The sequence below is a fragment of the Salvelinus fontinalis genome, chromosome 7, assembly GCF_029448725.1.
Source record: "Salvelinus fontinalis isolate EN_2023a chromosome 7, ASM2944872v1, whole genome shotgun sequence".
Lineage (NCBI taxonomy): Eukaryota > Metazoa > Chordata > Actinopteri > Salmoniformes > Salmonidae > Salvelinus > Salvelinus fontinalis.
Window position 1 is genome coordinate 11,776,202 of NC_074671.1, and position 20,374 is coordinate 11,796,575.

The 20,374-nt window shown below is 45.8% G+C and overlaps 1 protein-coding gene across 8 annotated transcripts in view; it reads left to right on the forward strand.

The window, feature by feature from the left end:
• Positions 1 to 20,374, forward strand: part of LOC129858976 (RAB11-binding protein RELCH homolog) — a 139,039-nt gene that overhangs the window by 29,819 nt on the left and 88,846 nt on the right. For all 8 annotated transcript variants that reach the window (XR_008760114.1, XM_055928255.1, XM_055928251.1 and 5 more), the window contains 2 exons: positions 4,266 to 4,378; positions 6,570 to 6,660. Coding sequence is in view for 7 of the 8 variants with exons in the window: in XM_055928255.1 (XP_055784230.1) it covers positions 4,266 to 4,378; positions 6,570 to 6,660 (204 nt within the window). In the remaining variant the exon portion in view is untranslated. The remainder of the gene's footprint in view (positions 1 to 4,265; positions 4,379 to 6,569; positions 6,661 to 20,374) is intronic.

Here is a 20,374-nt window from a genome sequence, read left to right on the forward strand (position 1 = left end):
ACTATGGTGTTTGTGTGTGAGATTGAGGTGTGTGCGAAGGAGTGGTTGGTCGAGTCAGGTGGGCTCACCACACAGTCCATGTGATTTGCATATCACAGTTATTGTTTTAATGATCTACTGACAGCTATGAAGAATCTGGCTTCCCACCAAAATCTAGGAAAAACAAGATGAAGAAAAGAGAGCTTGTTCTGCCTCGGTGACAGAGGGTATGGACTTTGTTCTGTGTCCGTTAGACAGCCAGAATCAACACACACACACACACCTTTGTGCTCCTACTGTTTGTAGGCCTCCCACTGCCAGCTCAAAGACACACCTTTTTTCGTTCTCCACTCTCCACACCATGGACACGTAACTAGGAACAAAAGACCTTTGACTGGCTGAATTAGTGTAACAGTAAAACTGCCTGCCACCTGTCCTCTTTACAATCAATACTTATACATCGTAATGGACTTATGGCAGACAGACCAAGCCTACTCTAAGATACTGCCGAAAGATACTCCCCAATACCTGTATGGTCTTCATGGAACCAGGTACTGACCAATAGCTGTATGGTCTTCATGGAACCAGGTACTGACCAATAGCTGTATGGTCTTCATGGAACCAGGTACTGACCAATACCTGTATGGTCTTCATGGAACCAGATACTGACCAATACCTGTATGGTCTTCATGGAACCAGATACTGACCAATACCTGTATGGTCTTCATGGAACCAGGTACTGACCAATACCTGTATGGTCTTCATGGAACCAGATACTGACCAATAGCTGTATGGTCTTCTTGAGACCGAGAACCATGAATAGTCAACAGTACCACTTCCCCTTTTTTGAAGTGCTTTGCTCAAGGGCACAATCGACAGATTTTTCACTTAGTTTCTATCTCACCAGAGAAATAACAGCCTGTATCCAGCACTGCACCTTACAACTGGGCTGCATCTCAATCACTTGTTAATGGTCACATACACATGGTTAGCAGATGTTAATGGTCACATACACACGGTTAGCAGATGTTAATGGTCACATACACATGGTTAGCAGATGTTATTGGTCACATACACCTGGTTAGCAGATGTTATTGGTCACATTCACATGGTTAGCAGATGTTATTGGTCACATTCACATGGTTAGCAGATGTTATTGGTCACATGCACATGGTTAGCAGATGTTATTGGTCACATACAACATGGTTAGCAGATGTTATTGGTCACATACACATGGTTAGCAGATGTTATTGGTCACATACAACATGGTTAGCAGATGTTATTGGTCACATACACATGGTTAGCAGATGTTATTGGTCACATACACATGGTTAGCAGATGTTATTGGTCACATACACATGGTTAGCAGATGTTATTGGTCACATACACATGGTTAGCAGATGTTATTGGTCACATACACATGGTTAGCAGATGTTATTGGTCACATACACATGGTTAGCGGATGTTATTGGTCACATACACATGGTTAGCGGATGTTAATGGTCACATTCACATGGTTAGCGGATGTTAATGGTCACATTCACATGGTTAGCAGATGTTAATGGTCACATTCAGATGTTAATGGTCACATACACATGGTTAGCAGATGTTATTGGTCACATACACATGGTTAGCAGATGTTATTGGTCACATACACATGGTTAGCAGATGTTATTGGTCACATACACATGGTTAGCAGATGTTATTGGTCACATACACATGGTTAGCATACGTTAATGGTCACATTCACATGGTTAGCAGATGTTAATGGTCACATACACATGGTTAGCAGATGTTATTGGTCACATACACCTGGTTAGCAGATGTTATTGGTCACATTCACATGGTTAGCAGATGTTATTGGTCACATGCACATGGTTAGCAGATGTTGATGGTCACATACAACATGGTTAGCAGATGTTATTGGTCACATTCACATGGTTAGCAGACGTTAATGGTCACATGCACATGGTTAGCAGATGTTAATGGTCACATGCACATGGTTAGCAGATGTTAATGGTCACATGCACATGGTTAGCAGATGTTAATGGTCACATGCACATGGTTAGCAGATGTTAATGGTCACATGCACATGGTTAGCAGATGTTAATGGTCACATGCACATGGTTAGCAGATGTTAATGGTCACATGCACATGGTTAGCAGATGTTAATGGTCACATGCACATGGTTAGCAGATGTTAATGGTCACATGCACATGGTTAGCAGATGTTAATGGTCACATGCACATGGTTAGCAGATGTTAATGGTCACATGCACATGGTTAGCAGATGTTAATGGTCACATGCACATGGTTAGCAGATGTTAATGGTCACATGCACATGGTTAGCAGATGTTAATGGTCACATGCACATGGTTAGCAGATGTTAATGGTCACATACAACATGGTTAGCAGATGTTAATGGTCACATACAACATGGTTAGCAGATGTTAATGGTCACATACAACATGGTTAGCAGATGTTAATGGTCACATACAACATGGTTAGCAGATGTTAATGGTCACATACAACATGGTTAGCAGATGTTAATGGTCACATGCACATGGTTAGCAGATGTTAATGGTCACATGCACATGGTTAGCAGATGTTAATGGTCACATACAACATGGTTAGCAGATGTTAATGGTCACATGCACATGGTTAGCAGACGTTAATGGTCACATACAACATGGTTATAATAGGTCGTAGTTGGCCACCCCTGGTTTAAACATGTTACCATGGTGTCACTCTGCAATAGGTCGTAGTTGGCCACCCCTGGTCTAAACATGTTACCATGGTGTCACTCTGCAATAGGTCGTAGTTGGCCACCCCTGGTCTAAACATGTTACCATGGTGTCACTCTGCAATAGGTCGTAGTTGGCCACCCCTGGTCTAAATATGTTACAATTGTGTCACTCTGCAATAGATCCTAGTTGGCCACCCCTGGTCTGAAAATGGTGGTTCTGCAGTAAGTCCTAGTTGGCCACCCCTGGTCTGAAAATGGTGGTTCTGCAGTAAGTCCTAGTTGGCCACCCCTGGTCTAAATATAGGGTAGGGTTCACTGGTTCTGGAATAGAACAAGGTTGAAGTGGGGAAAGGGATACCTAGTCAGTTGCACAACTGAATGCATTCAACCGAAATGTGTCTTCCACATTTTACCCAACCCCCCTGGCGGGCTGCCTTAATCGTCGACCGGGTAGAAGTTGTTGTGCGAGTTCTCCCTCAAATTAAATTTGAAATTCAAATTTTAATTTTCTCTAACAGTTGGTGAACACACATCACAACAGTCGTTAATCTGTCTCTGGGTGTTGAGTGTGAAGCACATCCATATATGTATTTGAATGAATGACAGTTGTACTCAGCATCTACAGACATCCAGCGTCTGCTGAGGGAATCATTTCAGGTCTCCCTCTCCATTCCCCAGCCTCTCTCACTGTAGACCGTCTTTAGTTTTATTTTGTTGTTCTGCCAACATTCAACTTTGAGTTTGGTCATTTTGCCAACCGTCAGCAGGAAAGTATGAAACTTTGCTGGAAAACCCTGCTGGTTTCAAAAAAGAAAATACATATTTGTAACTGTTTTTACCAGTGTATCCTCTCTCTCTAATTTGGTTGTGTGTGCGGCAGGAAAGTAGAGCTAACCACAGTTTGACCATGAGGCAGTGCTGTCTGCCCGTCCCATCCTGGAACTATGCTTTAGGTTTTGTTCTCTCTCGCCAGGCTGGTTCTCCTATGAACTTCACACGACCTTTACCGTTCACGTAGGAACTTGGTCTAAACCAGGGGGTACCAGTCATTCATATTATAAAACCATGAGACATTGATACATGGATGTACATAACAGCACATCGTTTCCAGTTCATTTGACCCTCGTTCTGTTTCTGTTGGTGGTGGTTACAGTGTTGTTGTTAAACTCCCTCTCTCACCCATTGCCCCCCGCACCCACCCCTGGCCTGCAAACCCTTTCTGTGCTGTTTGACTGCCCCGCCCCTGCTTAAACCAAAGAGCCACAACTCCAGGCTGATCTCTATCCATGCCCCTCTCTTTCTCCATCTCTCTCATCTCTCTATCCCTCTCGCCATCCCTCTCTCATCCATCTCTCTCTATCCGTCTGTCTCTCTCTCTCATATCCTTCTCTACATCCCCCTCTCTCTTTCTCCATCTTTCTCTCTCATCTCTCTATCCCTCTCGTCATCCCTCTCGCCATCCATCTCTCTATCCGTCTCTCTCTCTCTCATATCCCTCTCTAATCCCCCTCTCATCTCTCTCTATCCCTCTGTCTCTCTAGGAGTTGATTCCTCTCATCCTGTGTACGGCGTGTCTCCACCCAGAGCCTAAAGAGAGAGACCAGCTCCTTCACATCCTCTTCAATCTCATCAAGAGACCTGACGACGAACAGAGGTGTCGGTTTTTATACCTAGCTGTTATCTCTGTGTTTCTAGGCTGATGATCATAGATTATCTTGATGGAGTGTGTGTACTAACTACAGGTTGTGTCTGTCTCTATAGGCAGGTGATCCTAACAGGTTGTGTCTGTGTCTCTATAGGCAGGTGATCCTAACAGGTTGTGTCTGTGTCTCTATAGGCAGGTGATCCTAACAGGTTGTGTCTGTGTCTCTATAGGCAGGTGATCCTAACAGGTTCTGTCTGTGTCTCTATAGGCAGGTGATCCTAACAGGTTGTGTCTGTAGGCAGGTGATCCTAACAGGTTGTGTCTGTAGGCAGGTGATCCTAACATGTTGTGTCTGTAGGCAGATGATCCTAACAGGTTGTGTCTGTAGGCAGATGATCCTAACAGGTTGTGTCTGTAGGCAGGTGATCCTAACAGGTTGTGTCTGTAGGCAGGTGATCCTAACAGGTTGTGTCTGTAGGCAGGTGATCCTAACAGGTTGTGTCTGTAGGCAGGTGATCCTAACAGGTTGTGTCTGTAGGCAGATGCTCCTAACAGGTTGTGTCTGTAGGCAGATGCTCCTAACAGGTTGTGTCTGTAGGCAGATGCTCCTAACAGGTTGTGTCTGTAGGCAGATGCTCCTAACAGGTTGTGTCTGTAGGCAGATGCTCCTAACAGGTTGTGTCTGTAGGCAGATGCTCCTAACAGGTTGTGTCTGTAGGCAGATGCTCCTAACAGGTTGTGTCTGTAGGCAGATGCTCCTAACAGGTTGTGTCTGTAGGCAGATGCTCCTAACAGGTTGTGTCTGTAGGCAGATGCTCCTAACAGGTTGTGTCTGTAGGCAGATGCTCCTAACAGGTTGTGTCTGTAGGCAGATGCTCCTAACAGGTTGTGTCTGTAGGCAGATGCTCCTAACAGGTTGTGTCTGTAGGCAGATGCTCCTAACAGGTTGTGTCTGTAGGCAGATGCTCCTAACAGGTTGTGTCTGTAGGCAGATGCTCCTAACAGGTTGTGTCTGTAGGCAGATGCTCCTAACAGGTTGTGTCTGTAGGCAGATGCTCCTAACAGGTTGTGTCTGTAGGCAGATGCTCCTAACAGGTTGTGTCTGTAGGCAGATGCTCCTAACAGGTTGTGTCTGTAGGCAGATGCTCCTAACAGGTTGTGTCTGTAGGCAGATGCTCCTAACAGGTTGTGTCTGTGGGTAGATGATCCTAACAGGTTGTGTCTGTAGGCAGATGCTCCTAACAGGTTGTGTCTGTAAGCAGATGCTCCTAACAGGTTGTGTCTGTGGGTAGATGATCCTAACAGGTTGTCTGTGTCTATAGGCAGATGCTCCTAACAGGTTGTGTCTGTAGGCAGATGATCCTAACAGGTTGTGTCTGTAGGCAGATGCTCCTAACAGGTTGTGTCTGTAGGCAGGTGATCCTAACAGGTTGTGTCTGTAGGCAGGTGATCCTAACAGGTTGTGTCTGTAGGCAGGTGATCCTAACAGGTTGTGTCTGTAGGCAGGTGATCCTAACAGGTTGTGTCTGTAGGCAGGTGATCCTAACAGGTTGTGTTTGTAGGCAGATGCTCCTAACAGGTCGTGTCTGTAGGCAGATGCTCCTAACAGGTCGTGTCTGTAGGCAGATGCTCCTAACAGGTCGTGTCTGTAGGCAGATGCTCCTAACAGGTCGTGTCTGTAGGCAGATGCTCCTAACAGGTCGTGTCTGTAGGCAGATGCTCCTAACAGGTCGTGTCTGTAGGCAGATGCTCCTAACAGGTCGTGTCTGTAGGCAGATGCTCCTAACAGGTCGTGTCTGTAGGCAGATGCTCCTAACAGGTCGTGTCTGTAGGCAGATGCTCCTAACAGGTCGTGTCTGTAGGCAGATGCTCCTAACAGGTCGTGTCTGTAGGCAGATGCTCCTAACAGGTCGTGTCTGTAGGCAGATGCTCCTAACAGGTCGTGTCTGTAGGCAGATGCTCCTAACAGGTCGTGTCTGTAGGCAGATGCTCCTAACAGGTCGTGTCTGTAGGCAGATGCTCCTAACAGGTCGTGTCTGTAGGCAGATGCTCCTAACAGGTCGTGTCTGTAGGCAGATGCTCCTAACAGGTCGTGTCTGTAGGCAGATGCTCCTAACAGGTCGTGTCTGTAGGCAGATGCTCCTAACAGGTCGTGTCTGTAGGCAGCTGATACTAACAGCTTGTGTCTGTATGTCTACAGGCGGATGATCCTAACAGGTTGTGTGGCGTTTGCCAGACATGTTGGACCTACCAGAGTTGAGGCTGAACTCCTACCACAATGCTGGGAACAGGTATCTACTCCTTCCTCCTTTTCTCTTTCTTTCCTTTTCTTCCTGAAAATATTCTTAATTTAGTTGGAACACCATTATTTTTGTCTTACTGAGATTTACTTTCAGGGCCCAAGTCTGACAGAATCTGTCTAGGTGCTGCTGTAGGCGTTTCTTGGTTGGGGACAGAAGCACCAGATCATCAGCATACAGTATACATTTGACTTCAGATTGTAGTAGGGTTAGGTTGGGTGCTGCAGACTTTTCTAGTGCCATCGCCAGTTCGTTGATATATATGTTGAAGAGGGTGGGACTTAAGCTGCATCCCTGTCTCACCCCATGGCCCTCTGGAAGGAAATGTGTGTGTTTTGCCCATTTTTCCTCAACACTTGTTGTTTGTGTACATGGACTTTATAATGTCGTATATTTTTCACCCATCAATTTGTATAGCACACCCTCAAATTGACGTATATCCCACAGTAGTTATTGGGGTCAGATTTGTCTCTACTTTTGTGGACGATGTCAGAGCTGAGGATTATGTTTAAGTATTGCCAATTGGAATTTGTGGTCTGTATATTTTGTGGTCTGTATATTTTATCATTTAATTGAGGATACCATCAACACCACAGGCCTTTTTGAGTTGGATGGTTTGTATTTTGTCCTGTAGTTCATTCAATGTAATTGAAGAATCCAGTGGCTTTTGGTAGTCTTTAATAGTTGATTCTAAGATTTGTATTTGATCATGTATATGTTTTGGCTGTTTGTTCTTTGTTATATGGACAAAAAGTTTGGAGAAGTGGTTTATCCATCTCTGTTTTGGATAGATAACTCTGTGTTTGTTTAGTGTTTTCCAATTTTCCCAGATGTGGTTAGAGTCTACGGATTCTTCGGTTACATAAAGCTGATTTCTGACGTAGTATATTTTTGTATTGTTTTAGTGATTCACCATACTGAAGGCATCTACACAGTTTTTCTGGGTCTCTATGTTTTTGGTTTGGGTCGGTTTCTCAATTTCTTTCTTAGGTTTTTGCATTCTTCATCAAACCATTTGTCATTGTTGTTATTTTTCTTAGGTTGTCTGCTTGACATTTTTAGATTTGATAGGGAAGCTGAAAGGTCAAATATACTGTTTAGCCGTTCTACTGCCAGGTTTACACCTTCACTATCACTGTTTTGTCCAGGAAGTTGTCTAAAAGGGATTGAATTATAAAAATATATTTTTTTTAAACACTGCCACTTAGTATCATTCAAATGCACTTTTATTATGTTATTTTTTTCCCTTTATCATCATTCTCTCTCACACAGCAACTCCACTCCCACTTGTCTCCAATTCCACATACCAACCCTCAGCTTCCCTCAGCCCATCCCAGCTATCTCTGCTGACCACCCACTACGTGTTTCTACCCAACACATATCTTTCAGCAATGCTATGATGTTTAACGTACAATTTCTATCTAATCGAATAGAATCTACAGATTGCGTGTTGAAGATAAATACTTTTACTAAGAGTATTAGTAATTGACTGACCCGGTCTCTCCAGATCTCCTAACAGTACTATTTCTAGGGTCCATTTTAGATCAATGCTATGCATTTTCAGCCATTCCTGAACCTGAGACCAGAAATAGGCTACCTGAGGGCAATACCAAAATAAATGGGCTATTGATTCTGTATCCTCACAACAAAATCTGCAGAGCTTCGATGATTTTATGCCCCAAATATTCAAGATTTTGTTGGTGGCAAGAATTCTATGTAATAATTTTAGCTGAAAAGCACGAAGTCTTGAATCTTGCGTTGTTTTATATATCAACTCATACACCCTGTACCATGGAATCGGTACATCAGAAATCTCTTCCCAACTATTTTGCAATCTGTATGGCACAGTTGTCCACATCCTGGTCCTCAAATGAAACTGGTATACTTTCCTATTTATGCTATTTTTATTCCTCCAGTTTTGATCCTTTATATTGGGCAGACAGACCAGTTCCCTACCTCCTCCCACTGCCACCCACCTCCTCCATTTTTGGGGTAATTCTGTAATCAATTGGTTGTACTTGGATTGAGCAGACCTTCCTGTACAATTCTGCTAACTCCATGAAGGACATAACTCTACCATTACAATTTACAATATAATTTAAGATCAAAATACCCTTTTCAAACATCTTTCCCATAAATACAGGTATTTTATAGTTCAGCCATAATATTTGTTGAAATATTTGTTCTATCTTTTCAGGGGGATGAAATTGAAATTGTAGCCAGCTCTGCAATGCTTGTTTGAAAAAGACAGATACTTTGAAAAGTATCATTTTCAATTAATCGAAAATGAGACATGGCAATCTGCAAAAAGGCAATTTTTAAACAACGGATGAGCTTTTCTTAGTAATCTACTTGAGAACCATTTAGGGTTCAAATAAAACTTTTGAATGAGTTTAGCTTTTAGAGAGGTTTACTGCTTTTATATTTAATTATCTCAATTTATATTCATTATATAGATAAGCTTATTTTATTTTATCTGGTTTAGCGTCCCAGATAAAGCAATATTTTTTGCTCATATGATTTGAAAAACAAATCATCAGCAGTAGGCAGTGCCATAAGTAAGTGAGTAAACTGAGATATGACTAAGGAGTTCATCAGGGCAATTTTTCCATAAATAGACAGGTATTTACCTCTCCATGTTTGCAGGATCTTGTCTATTTTTACAAGTGTTCTATTGAAATTCATTGTGGAGGGCTTATTTATATATTTTGTGATATGAATACCGAGTATGTCAACTTCACCATCAGCCCATTTTATAGGTAAGCTGCAAGGTAATGTAAAAGTTGTATTTTTTAAGGATCCAATACGTAATATTGTACACTCATAATTAGGTTTTAGTCCAGAAAGTACAGAAAAGTTATCTAGATCTTTAATGAGACATTGCAGGGATCAAGCTTGCGGACTTAACATAAAACTTGAGTCATCGGCATACATTGGACACCTTTGCTTTGAAGCCTTGGATTTCTAGGTTTGCTCTATACCAAAATGAGTCTCTTCCCTTTTTCACACCTGGTAGTTTGGTGGATGGGACTACCAGCTCTCTGTAACCTAGAGGGCAACCAGTGTGTTCGTCTCCTCTATGCAATGTTTCTTGTAGGGTTACTATGTCTGTATTTTCAATTTCTTTGAAGTCTTGGTTCCTGCTCTTTAGGCCGAAGGCAGATTTTTTATTTTTTTTTTAACCTTTATTTAACCAGGTAGGCAAATTGAGAACACGTTCTCATTTACAATTGCGACCTGGCCAAGATAAAGCAAAGCAGTTCGACACATACAACAACACATAGTTATACATGGAGTAAAAACAAACATATAGTCAATAATACAGTGAAAAAAATAAGTCTATATACTGTCTGATGACCTCAGACCTTGTATATTCCAGCATGAGATAATAAAATCTGTGTGGTTTAGGCTCGGACCGTCACAGTAGGTGTGAGCAGAGCACGTTGGGCATCTGATACATACCTCTTAGGTCACAGGATAGGGCTTGGGGGGGTGTATTAGTGGGGGTTGGGCCTGTTGCTCTGCTCACGGCCTGGGCATATGTCCTGCTGTCATGTTGAGGTCCTTGCTGCAGGGGGGACAGAGAGAGCATAGGTCTCATCTGGGGGACCTATATAGGGTGTGGCCGGGGTTTGTTTGGGGTGGTCTCAGCTGGTTGGGGTGTGGCTGGTGAAATTTTTATTGATTTTATTTAACCTTTATTTAACTAGGCAAGTCAGTTAAGAACAAATTCTTATTTACAATGACGGCGTACCCCGGCCAAGCCAATTGTGGGAGTCCCATAGGGTGGCGCAATCACAGCAGATTGTGGTACAGCCTGGAATCGAACCAGGGTCTGTAGTGATGCCTCTAGCACAGAGATGCAGTGCCTTAGACCGCTGCGCCACTCGGGAGCCCGAGTGAAGCTGTGGTCTGGTTGTAGGTCCTCTTGGTATCGGTTCTCTCGGTGCAGGTCCTTCGGGAGTGGGTCTTGCAGGTCTGGGCGGGGTGTCCGTTGCTCTGTTGGTCCTGTGTGAGGTGCTGGGGCTGCGGTTGAGGGTCACGTCCTTCAGGGTCCTGGCAAAAGTTGGGATTGCTGCCTTGTAGAGGTGGACCTGGTCATAAAGGCTGTTCAAGTCCAGGGTGGAGGCATTCGCCCGCTGTGTGGAGGCATTCGCCCGCTGTGTGGAGGCATTCGCCCGCTGTGTGGAGGCATTCGCCCGCTGTGTGGAGGCATTCGCCCGCTGTGTGGAGGCATTCGCCCGCTGTGTGGAGGCATTCGCCCGCTGTGTGGAGGCATTCGCCCGCTGTGTGGAGGCATTCGCCCGCTGTGTGGAGGCATTCGCCCGCTGTGTGGAGGCATTCGCCCGCTGTGTGGAGGCATTTGCCCGCTGTGTGGAGGCAAGGTGAATGTATTTTCATGGTGCTGGAACCACTTGTTCTTTGGGGAAAGTGGAGGAAGCTTTTTAAATCACTCCCTTGAGTGCTGTGGACCCTCTTTCCTGCTGGGCCCTCAGGTCATTTCTGCCTGTGTGAGTTATGATGTGGCTGTGGGCCCCTAGTCTGTCCTCTGTCAACAGCTCCAGGGCCTAGTGTTTGGGCACCAGAGCTGAGCCACTTTGTGTTTGGGTAAAAGTTTATTTTCTTGAATGTATTTGCCATTTGAGTCAATGAGGAGCACAATTTCTAGTTCCGCTGGCTTCTCTGGGGGAGTGTCCTGCTCTCTGTCACATCTCAGCTTTCTCACCTACTCCTTCACTGCTGTTAGCTGTGCCATGTGTTTCTCTCCCTTCTCCTTCACTACATTTAGCTGGGCCATGTGTTTCTCTCCCTTCTCCTTCACTGCATTTAGCTGGGCCATGTGTTTCTCTCCCTTCTCCTTCACTACATTTAGCTGGGCCATGTGTTCCTCTCCCTTCGCCTTCACTACATTTAGCTGGGCCATGTGTTTCTCTCCCTTCTCCTTCACTACATTTAGCTGGGCCATGTGTTTCTCTCACTTTCTCCTTCACTACATTTAGCTGGGCCATGTGTTCCTCTCCCTTCTCCTTCACTACATTTAGCTGGGCCATGTGTTCCTCTCCCTTCTCATTCACTACATTTAGCTGGGCCATGTGTTCCTCTCACCTTCTCCTTCACTACATTTAGCTGGGCCATGTGTTCCTCTCACCTTCTCCTTCACTACATTTAGCTGGGCCATGTGTTCCTCTCACCTTCTCCTTCACTACATTTAGCTGGGCCATGTGTTTCTCTCACCTTCTCCTTCACTACATTTAGCTGGGCCATGTGTTTCTCTCACCTTCTCCTTCACTACATTTAGCTGGGCCATCAGTTTCTCTCCCTTCTCCTTCACTGCATTTAGCTGGGCCATGTGTTTCTCTTGCTCCTCTTCAAGTTCTCTCACCTCATTCCGTAGAGCAGCCACCTCTCTCTGACAGCCGTCCATCTCCACCTTCTGCACTCTGGGTCTTGTTGGGGGGGTGTTGTTGTGCTGGTCTGTTTTTGTGGGTTTGTTCTGTATTGTGTGGACCAGCTCTCTGAGCTCCACGAGGAGCAGTGCAGTTGTGGGACCTGGGTGTGTTCAGTGCTGGGGGTGACTATCCTCGTCTGCAGGACAGTTTGAAGAGGTGATCAGACTGATGGTGGAGTCGTCACAGAGAGAGAGATCTTTTCCTGCTGTGCTCTGTCTTTGATCCCATAAAAGTCCTGCTGGAACTGCATGAGGAGGCCCTGCACCATTACTGTCCCAGACTTGTACACGTTGAGAGGTTGTTTCAATATCTTCAATGTCTAGTATTCTGAGTTTCCACCCTGGGCCAATACCCTCTCTCTTGACATAGTGGTAGTGTGCTCTTATAGCACTGTGCCATGCCAGGGGATGGTCTGTGTTAATATAGCACTGTGTCATGCCAGGGGATGGTCTGGTTAATATAGCACTGTGTCATGCCAGGGGATGGTCTGGTTAATATAGCACTGTGTCATGCCAGGGGATGGTCTGTGTTAATATAGCACTGTGTCATGCCAGGGGATGGTCTGGTTAATATAGCACTGTGTCATGCCAGGGGATGGTCTGTGTTAATATAGCACTATGCCATGCCAGGGGATGGTCTGGTTAATATAGCACTGTGTCATGCCAGGGGATGGTCTGTGTTAATATAGCACTGTGCCATGCCAGGGGATGGTCTGTGTTAATAATAATATTAATTAATATTAAAAAATATATATATATATATATATATTTTTATTTTTTATTTTTTTTTTTTACTTGCTATATTGTATTTACTTCGCCACCATGGCCTTTTTATATTTTTATTTATTTTTATATATATTTTGTTTGCCTTCACCTCCCTTATCTCACCTCACTTGCTCACATTGTATATAGACTTATTTTTCACTGTATTATTGACTGTATGTTTGTTCTACTCCATGTGTAACTATGTGTTGTTGTATGTATCGAACTGCTTTGCTTTATCTTGGCCAGGTCGCAATTGTAAATGAGAACGTGTTCTCAATTTGCCTACCTGGTTAAATAAAGGTGAAATAAATAAAATAAATAAATAAATATAGCACTGTGTCATGCCAGGGGATGGTCTGTGTTAATATAGCACTGTGCCAGGGGATGGACTGGTTAATATAGCACTGTGTCATGCCAGGGGATGGTCTGTGTTAATATAGCACTGTGCCAGGGGATGGACTGGTTAATATAGCACTGTGTCATGCCAGGGGATGGTCTGTGTTAATATAGCACTATGCCATGCCAGGGGATGGTCTGTGTTAATATAGCACTATGCCATGCCAGGGGATGGTCTGTGTTAATATAGCACTGTGTCAGGGGATGGTCTGGTTAATATAGCACTGTGCCATGCCAGGGGATGGTCTGTGTTAATATAGCACTGTGCCGTGCCAGGGGATGGTCTGTGTTAATATAGCACTGTGCCATGCCAGGGGATGGTCTGGTTAATATAGCACTGTGCCAGGGGATGGTCTGTGTTAATATAGCACTGTGCCAGGGGATGGTCTGTGTTAATATAGCACTGTGCCAGGGGATGGTCTGGTTAATATAGCACTGTGCCATGCCAGGGGATGGTCTGTGTTAATATAGCACTGTACCAGGGGATGGTCTGTGTTAATATAGCACTGTGCCATGCCAGGGGATGGTCTGGTTAATATAGGACTGTGTCATGCCAGGGGATGGTCTGGTTAATATAGGACTGTGTCATGCCAGGGGATGGTCTGTGTTAATATAGCACTGTGCCATGCCAGGGGATGGTCTGGTTAATATAGCACTGTGTCATGCCAGGGGATGGTCTGTGTTAATATAGCACTGTGTCATGCCAGGGGATGGTCTGGTTAATATAGCACTGTGCCGTGCCAGGGGATGGTCTTTGTTAATATAGCACTGTGCCATGTCAGGGGATGGTCTGTGTTAATATAGCACTGTGTCATGCCAGGGGATGGTCTGGTTAATATAGCACTGTGCCGTGCCAGGGGATGGTCTGTGTTAATATAGCACTGTGCCATGCCAGGGGATGGTCTGGTTAATATAGCACTGTGTCATGCCAGGGGATGGTCTGTTTTAATATAGCACTGTGCCGTGCCAGGGGATGGTCTTTGTTAATATAGCACTGTGCCATGTCAGGGGATGGTCTGTGTTAATATAGCACTGTGTCATGCCAGGGGATGGTCTGGTTAATATAGCACTGTGTCATGCCAGGGGATGGTCTGGTTAATATAGCACTGTGTCATGCCAGGGGATGGTCTGTTTTAATATAGCACTGTGCCGTGCCAGGGGATGGTCTTTGTTAATATAGCACCATGCCAGGGGATGGTCTGTTTTAATATAGCACTGTGCCGTGCCAGGGGATGGTCTTTGTTAATATAGCACTGTGTCATGCCAGGGGATGGTCTGTGTTAATATAGCACTGTGTCATGCCAGGGGATGGTCTGGTTAATATAGCACTGTGTCATGCCAGGGGGTGGTCTGTGTTAATATAGCACTGTGTCATGCCAGGGGATGGTCTGGTTAATATAGCACTGTGTCATGCCAGGGGATGGTCTGTGTTAATATAGCACTGTACCAGGGGATGGTCTGTGTTAATATAGCACTGTGTCATGCCAGGGGATGGTCTGTGTTAATATAGCACTGTGCCATGCCAGGGGATGGTCTGTTAATATAGCACTGTGCCGTGCCAGGGGATGGTCTGTGTTAATATAGCACTGTGCCATGCCAGGGGATGGTCTGGTTAATATAGCACTGTGTCATGCCAGGGGATGGTCTGTGTTAATATAGCACTGTGCCATGCCAGGGGATGGTCTGGTTAATATAGCACTGTGCCAGGGGATGGTCTGGTTAATATAGCACTGTGTCATGCCAGGGGATGGTCTGTGTTAATATAGCACTGTGCCAGGGGATGGTCTGTTAATATAGCACTGTGTCATGCCAGGGGATGGTCTGTGTTAATATAGCACTGTGCCAGGGGATGGACTGGTTAATATAGCACTGTGTCATGCCAGGGGATGGTCTGTGTTAATATAGCACTATGCCATGCCAGGGGATGGTCTGTGTTAATATAGCACTGTGCCATGCCAGGGGATGGTCTGGTTAATATAGCACTGTGTCAGGGGATGGTCTGTGTTAATATAGCACTGTGTCATGCCAGAGGATGGTCTGTGTTAATATAGCACTGTGCCGTGCCAGGGGATGGTCTGTGTTAATATAGCACTGTGCCAGGTGATGGTCTCTGTTAATATAGCACTGTGCCATGTCAGGGGATGATCTGGTTAATATAGCACTGTGCCAGGGGATGGTCTGTGTTAATATAGCACTGTGCCATGTCAGGGGATGGTCTGGTTAATATAGCACTGTGTCATGCCAGGGGATGGTCTGGTTAATATAGCACTGTGTCATGCCAGGGGATGGTCTGTGTTAATATAGCACTGTGCCAGGGGATGGTCTGTGTTAATATAGCACTGTGCCATGTCAGGGGATGGTCTGGTTAATATAGCACTGTGCCATGCCAGGGGATGGTCTGGTTAATATAGCACTGTGTCATGCCAGGGGATGGTCTGGTTAATATAGCACTGTGCCAGGGGATGGTCTGTGTTAATATAGCACTGTACCAGGGGATGGTCTGTGTTAATATAGCACTGTGCCATGCCAGGGGATGGTCTGGTTAATATAGCACTGTGCTGTGCCAGGGGATGGTCTTTGTTAATATAGCACTGTGCCATGCCAGGGGATGGTCTGTGTTAATATAGCACTGTACCAGGGGATGGTCTGTGTTAATATAGCACTGTGCCGTGCCAGGGGATGGTCTGTGTTAATATAGCACTGTGTCATGCCAGGGGATGGTCTGTTTTAATATAGCACTGTGCCGTGCCAGGGGATGGTCTTTGTTAATATAGCACTGTGCCATGTCAGGGGATGGTCTGTGTTAATATAGCACTGTGTCATGCCAGGGGATGGTCTGTGTTAATATAGCACTGTGCCATGCCAGGGGATGGTCTGGTTAATATAGCACTGTGTCATCCCAGGGGATGGTCTGTGTTAATATAGCACTGTGTCATGCCAGGGGATGGTCTGTTTTAATATAGCACTGTGCCAGGGGATGGTCTGTTTTAATATAGCACTGTGCCGTGCCAGGGGATGGTCTGTGTTAATATAGCACTGTGCCATGCCAGGGGATGGTCTGTGTTAATATAGCACTGTGTCATGCCAGGGGATGGTCTGTGTTAATATAGCACTGTGTCATGCCAGGGGATGGTCTGTTTTAATATAGCACTGTGCCGTGCCAGGGGATGGTCTGTGTTAATATAGCACTGTGTCATGCCAGGGGATGGTCTGTGTTAATATAGCACTGTGTCATCCCAGGGGATGGTCTGTGTTAATATAGCACTGTGTCATGCCAGGGGATGGTCTGTTTTAATATAGCACTGTGCCGTGCCAGGGGATGGTCTGTTTTAATATAGCACTGTGTCATGCCAGGGGATGGTCTGTGTTAATATAGCACTGTGCCATGCCAGGGGATGGTCTGTGTTAATATAGCACTGTGTCATGCCAGGGGATGGTCTGTTTTAATATAGCACTGTGTCATGCCAGGGGATGGTCTGTTTTAATATAGCACTGTGTCATGCCAGGGGATGGTCTGTGTTAATATAGCACTGTGCCAGGGGATGGTCTGTTTTAATATAGCACTGTGTCATGCCAGGGGATGGTCTGTGTTAATATAGCACTGTGCCAGGGGATGGTCTTTGTTAATATAGCACTGTGCCATGCCAGGGGATGGTCTGTGTTAATATAGCACTGTGTCATGCCAGGGGATGGTCTGGTTAATATAGCACTGTGTCATGCCAGGGGATGGTCTGTGTTAATATAGCAGGGTGCCAGGTGATGGTCTGTGTTAATATAGCACTGTGCCATGCCAGGGGATGGTCTGTGTTAATATAGCACTGTGCCATGCCAGGGGATTGTCTTGTTAATATAGAACTGTGTCATGCCAGGGGATGGTCTATGTTAATATAGCACTGTGCCATGCCAGGGGATGGTCTGTGTTAATATAGCACTGTGCCATGCCAGGGGATGGTCTGTGTTAATATTGCACTGTGCCATGCCAGGGGGTGGTCTGTATTAATATAGCACTGTGCCATGCCAGGGGATGGTCTGTGTTAATAGAGCACTGTACCAGGGGATGGTCTGTGTTAATATAGCACTGTGCCATGCCAGGGGATGGTCTGTGTTAATATAGCACCTTGCCAGGGGATGGTCTGTGTTAATATAGCACTGTGCCATGCCAGGGGATGGTCTTGTTAATATAGCTGTGCCGTGCCAGGGGATGGTCTGTGTTAATATAGCACTGTGTCATGCCAGGGGATGGTCTGTGTTAATATAGCACTGTGCCATGCCAGGGGATGGTCTGTGTTAATATAGCACTGTACCATGCCAGGGGATGGTCTGTGTTAATTTAGCACTGTGCCATGCCAGGGGATGGTCTGGTTAATATAGCTCTGTGCCAGGGGATGGTCTGTGTTAATATAGCACTGTACCATGCCAGGGGATGGTCTGTGTTAATATAGCACTGTGCCATGCCAGGGGATGGTCTGTGTTAATATAGCACTGTGCCATGCCAGGGGATGGTCTGTGTTAATATTGCACTGTGCCATGCCAGGGGGTGGTCTGTATTAATATAGCACTGTGCCATGCCAGGGGATGGTCTGTGTTAATAGAGCACTGTACCAGGGGATGGTCTGTGTTAATATAGCACTGTGCCATGCCAGGGGATGGTCTGTGTTAATATAGCACCTTGCCAGGGGATGGTCTGTGTTAATATAGCACTGTGCCATGCCAGGGGATGGTCTTGTTAATATAGCTGTGCCGTGCCAGGGGATGGTCTGTGTTAATATAGCACTGTGTCATGCCAGGGGATGGTCTGTGTTAATATAGCACTGTGCCATGCCAGGGGATGGTCTGTGTTAATATAGCACTGTACCATGCCAGGGGATGGTCTGTGTTAATTTAGCACTGTGCCATGCCAGGGGATGGTCTGGTTAATATAGCTCTGTGCCAGGGGATGGTCTGTGTTAATATAGCACTGTACCATGCCAGGGGATGGTCTGTGTTAATATAGCACTGTGCCATGCCAGGGGATGGTCTGTGTTAATATAGCACTGTGCCATGCCAGGGGATGGTCTGTGTTAATATTGCACTGTGCCATGCCAGGGGGTGGTCTGTATTAATATAGCACTGTGCCATGCCAGGGGATGGTCTGTGTTAATAGAGCACTGTACCAGGGGATGGTCTGTGTTAATATAGCACTGTGCCATGCCAGGGGATGGTCTGTGTTAATATAGCACCTTGCCAGGGGATGGTCTGTGTTAATATAGCACTGTGCCATGCCAGGGGATGGTCTTGTTAATATAGCACTGTGCCGTGCCAGGGGATGGTCTGTGTTAATATAGCACTGTGCCGTGCCAGGGGATGGTCTGTGTTAATATAGCACTGTGCCATGCCAGGGGATGGTCTGTGTTAATATAGCACTGTGCCATGCCAGGGGATGGTCTGTGTTAATATAGCACTGTGCCATGCCAGGGGATGGTCTGTGTTAATATAGCACTGTACCATGCCAGGGGATGGTCTGTGTTAATATAGCACTGTACCATGCCAGGGGATGGTCTGTGTTAATTTAGCACTGTGCCATGCCAGGGGATGGTCTGGTTAATATAGCTCTGTGCCAGGGGATGGTCTGTGTTAATATAGCTCTGTGCCAGGGGATGGTCTGGTTAATATAGCTCTGTGCCAGGGGATGGTCTGTGTTAATATAGCTCTGTGCCAGGGGATGGTCTGTGTTAATATAGCACTGTACCATGCCAGGGGATGGTCTGGTTAATATAGCTCTGTGCCATGCCAGGGGATGGTCTGGTTAATATAGCTCTGTGCCAGGGGATGGTCTGGTTAATATAGCTCTGTGCCAGGGGATGGTCTGGTTAATATAGCTCTGTGCCAGGGGATGGTCTGTGTTAATATAGCACTGTACCATGCCAGGGGATGGTCTGTGTTAATATAGCACTGCGCCATGCCAGGGGATGGTCTGTTTTAATATAGCACCTTGCCAGGGGATGGTCTTGTTAATAACGCACTGTGCCGTGCCAGGGGATGGTCTGTGTTAATATAGCACTGTGCCAGGGGATGGTCTGTGTTAATATAGCACTGTGTCATGCCAGGGGATGGTCTGTGTTAATATAGCACTGTGCCAGGGGATGGTCTGGTTAATATAGCACTGTGCCAGGGGATGGTCTTGTTAATAACGCACTGTGCCGTGCCAGGGGATGGTCTGTGTTAATATAGCACTGTGCCATGCCAAGGGATGGTCTGGTTAATATAGCACTGTGCCAGGGGATGGTCTGTGTTAATATAGCACTGTGTCATGCCAGGGGATGGTCTGTGTTAATATAGCACTGTGCCAGGGGATGGTCTGGTTAATATAGCACTGTGCCAGGGGATGGTCTTTGTTAATATAGCACTGTGCCAGGGGATGGTCTGGTTAATATAGCACTGTGTCATGCCAGGGGATGGTCTGTGTTAATATAGCACTGTGCCAGGGGATGGTCTGGTTAATATAGCACTGTGCCAGGGGATGGTCTGGTTAATATAGCACTGTGCCAGGGGATGGTCTGGTTAATATAGCACTGTGTCATGCCAGGGGATGGTCTGTGTTAATATAGCACTGTGCCAGGGGATGGTCTGTGTTAATATAGCACTGTGCCAGGGGATGGTCTGTGTTAATATAGCACTGTGCCATGCCAGGGGATGGTCTGTGTTAATATAGCACTGTGTCATGGCAGGGGATGGTCTGTGTTAATATAGCACTGTGCCAGGGGATGGTCTGGTTAATATAGCACTGTGCCAGGGGATGGTCTGGTTAATATAGCACTGTGCCGTGCCAGGGGATGGTCTGTGTTAATATAGCACTGTGCCATGGGATGGTCTGTGTTAATATAGCACTGTGCCGTGCCAGGGGATGGTCTGTGTTAATATTGCACTGTGCCATGCCAGTGGGTGGTCTGTGTTAATATAGCACTGTGCCATGCCAGGGGGTGGTCTGTGTTAATATAGCACTGTGCCATGTCAGGGGGTGGTCTGTGTTAATATAGCACTGTGCCATGCCAGGGGGTGGTCTGTGTTAATATAGCACTGTGTCATGCCAGGGGATGGTCTGTGTTAATATAGCAC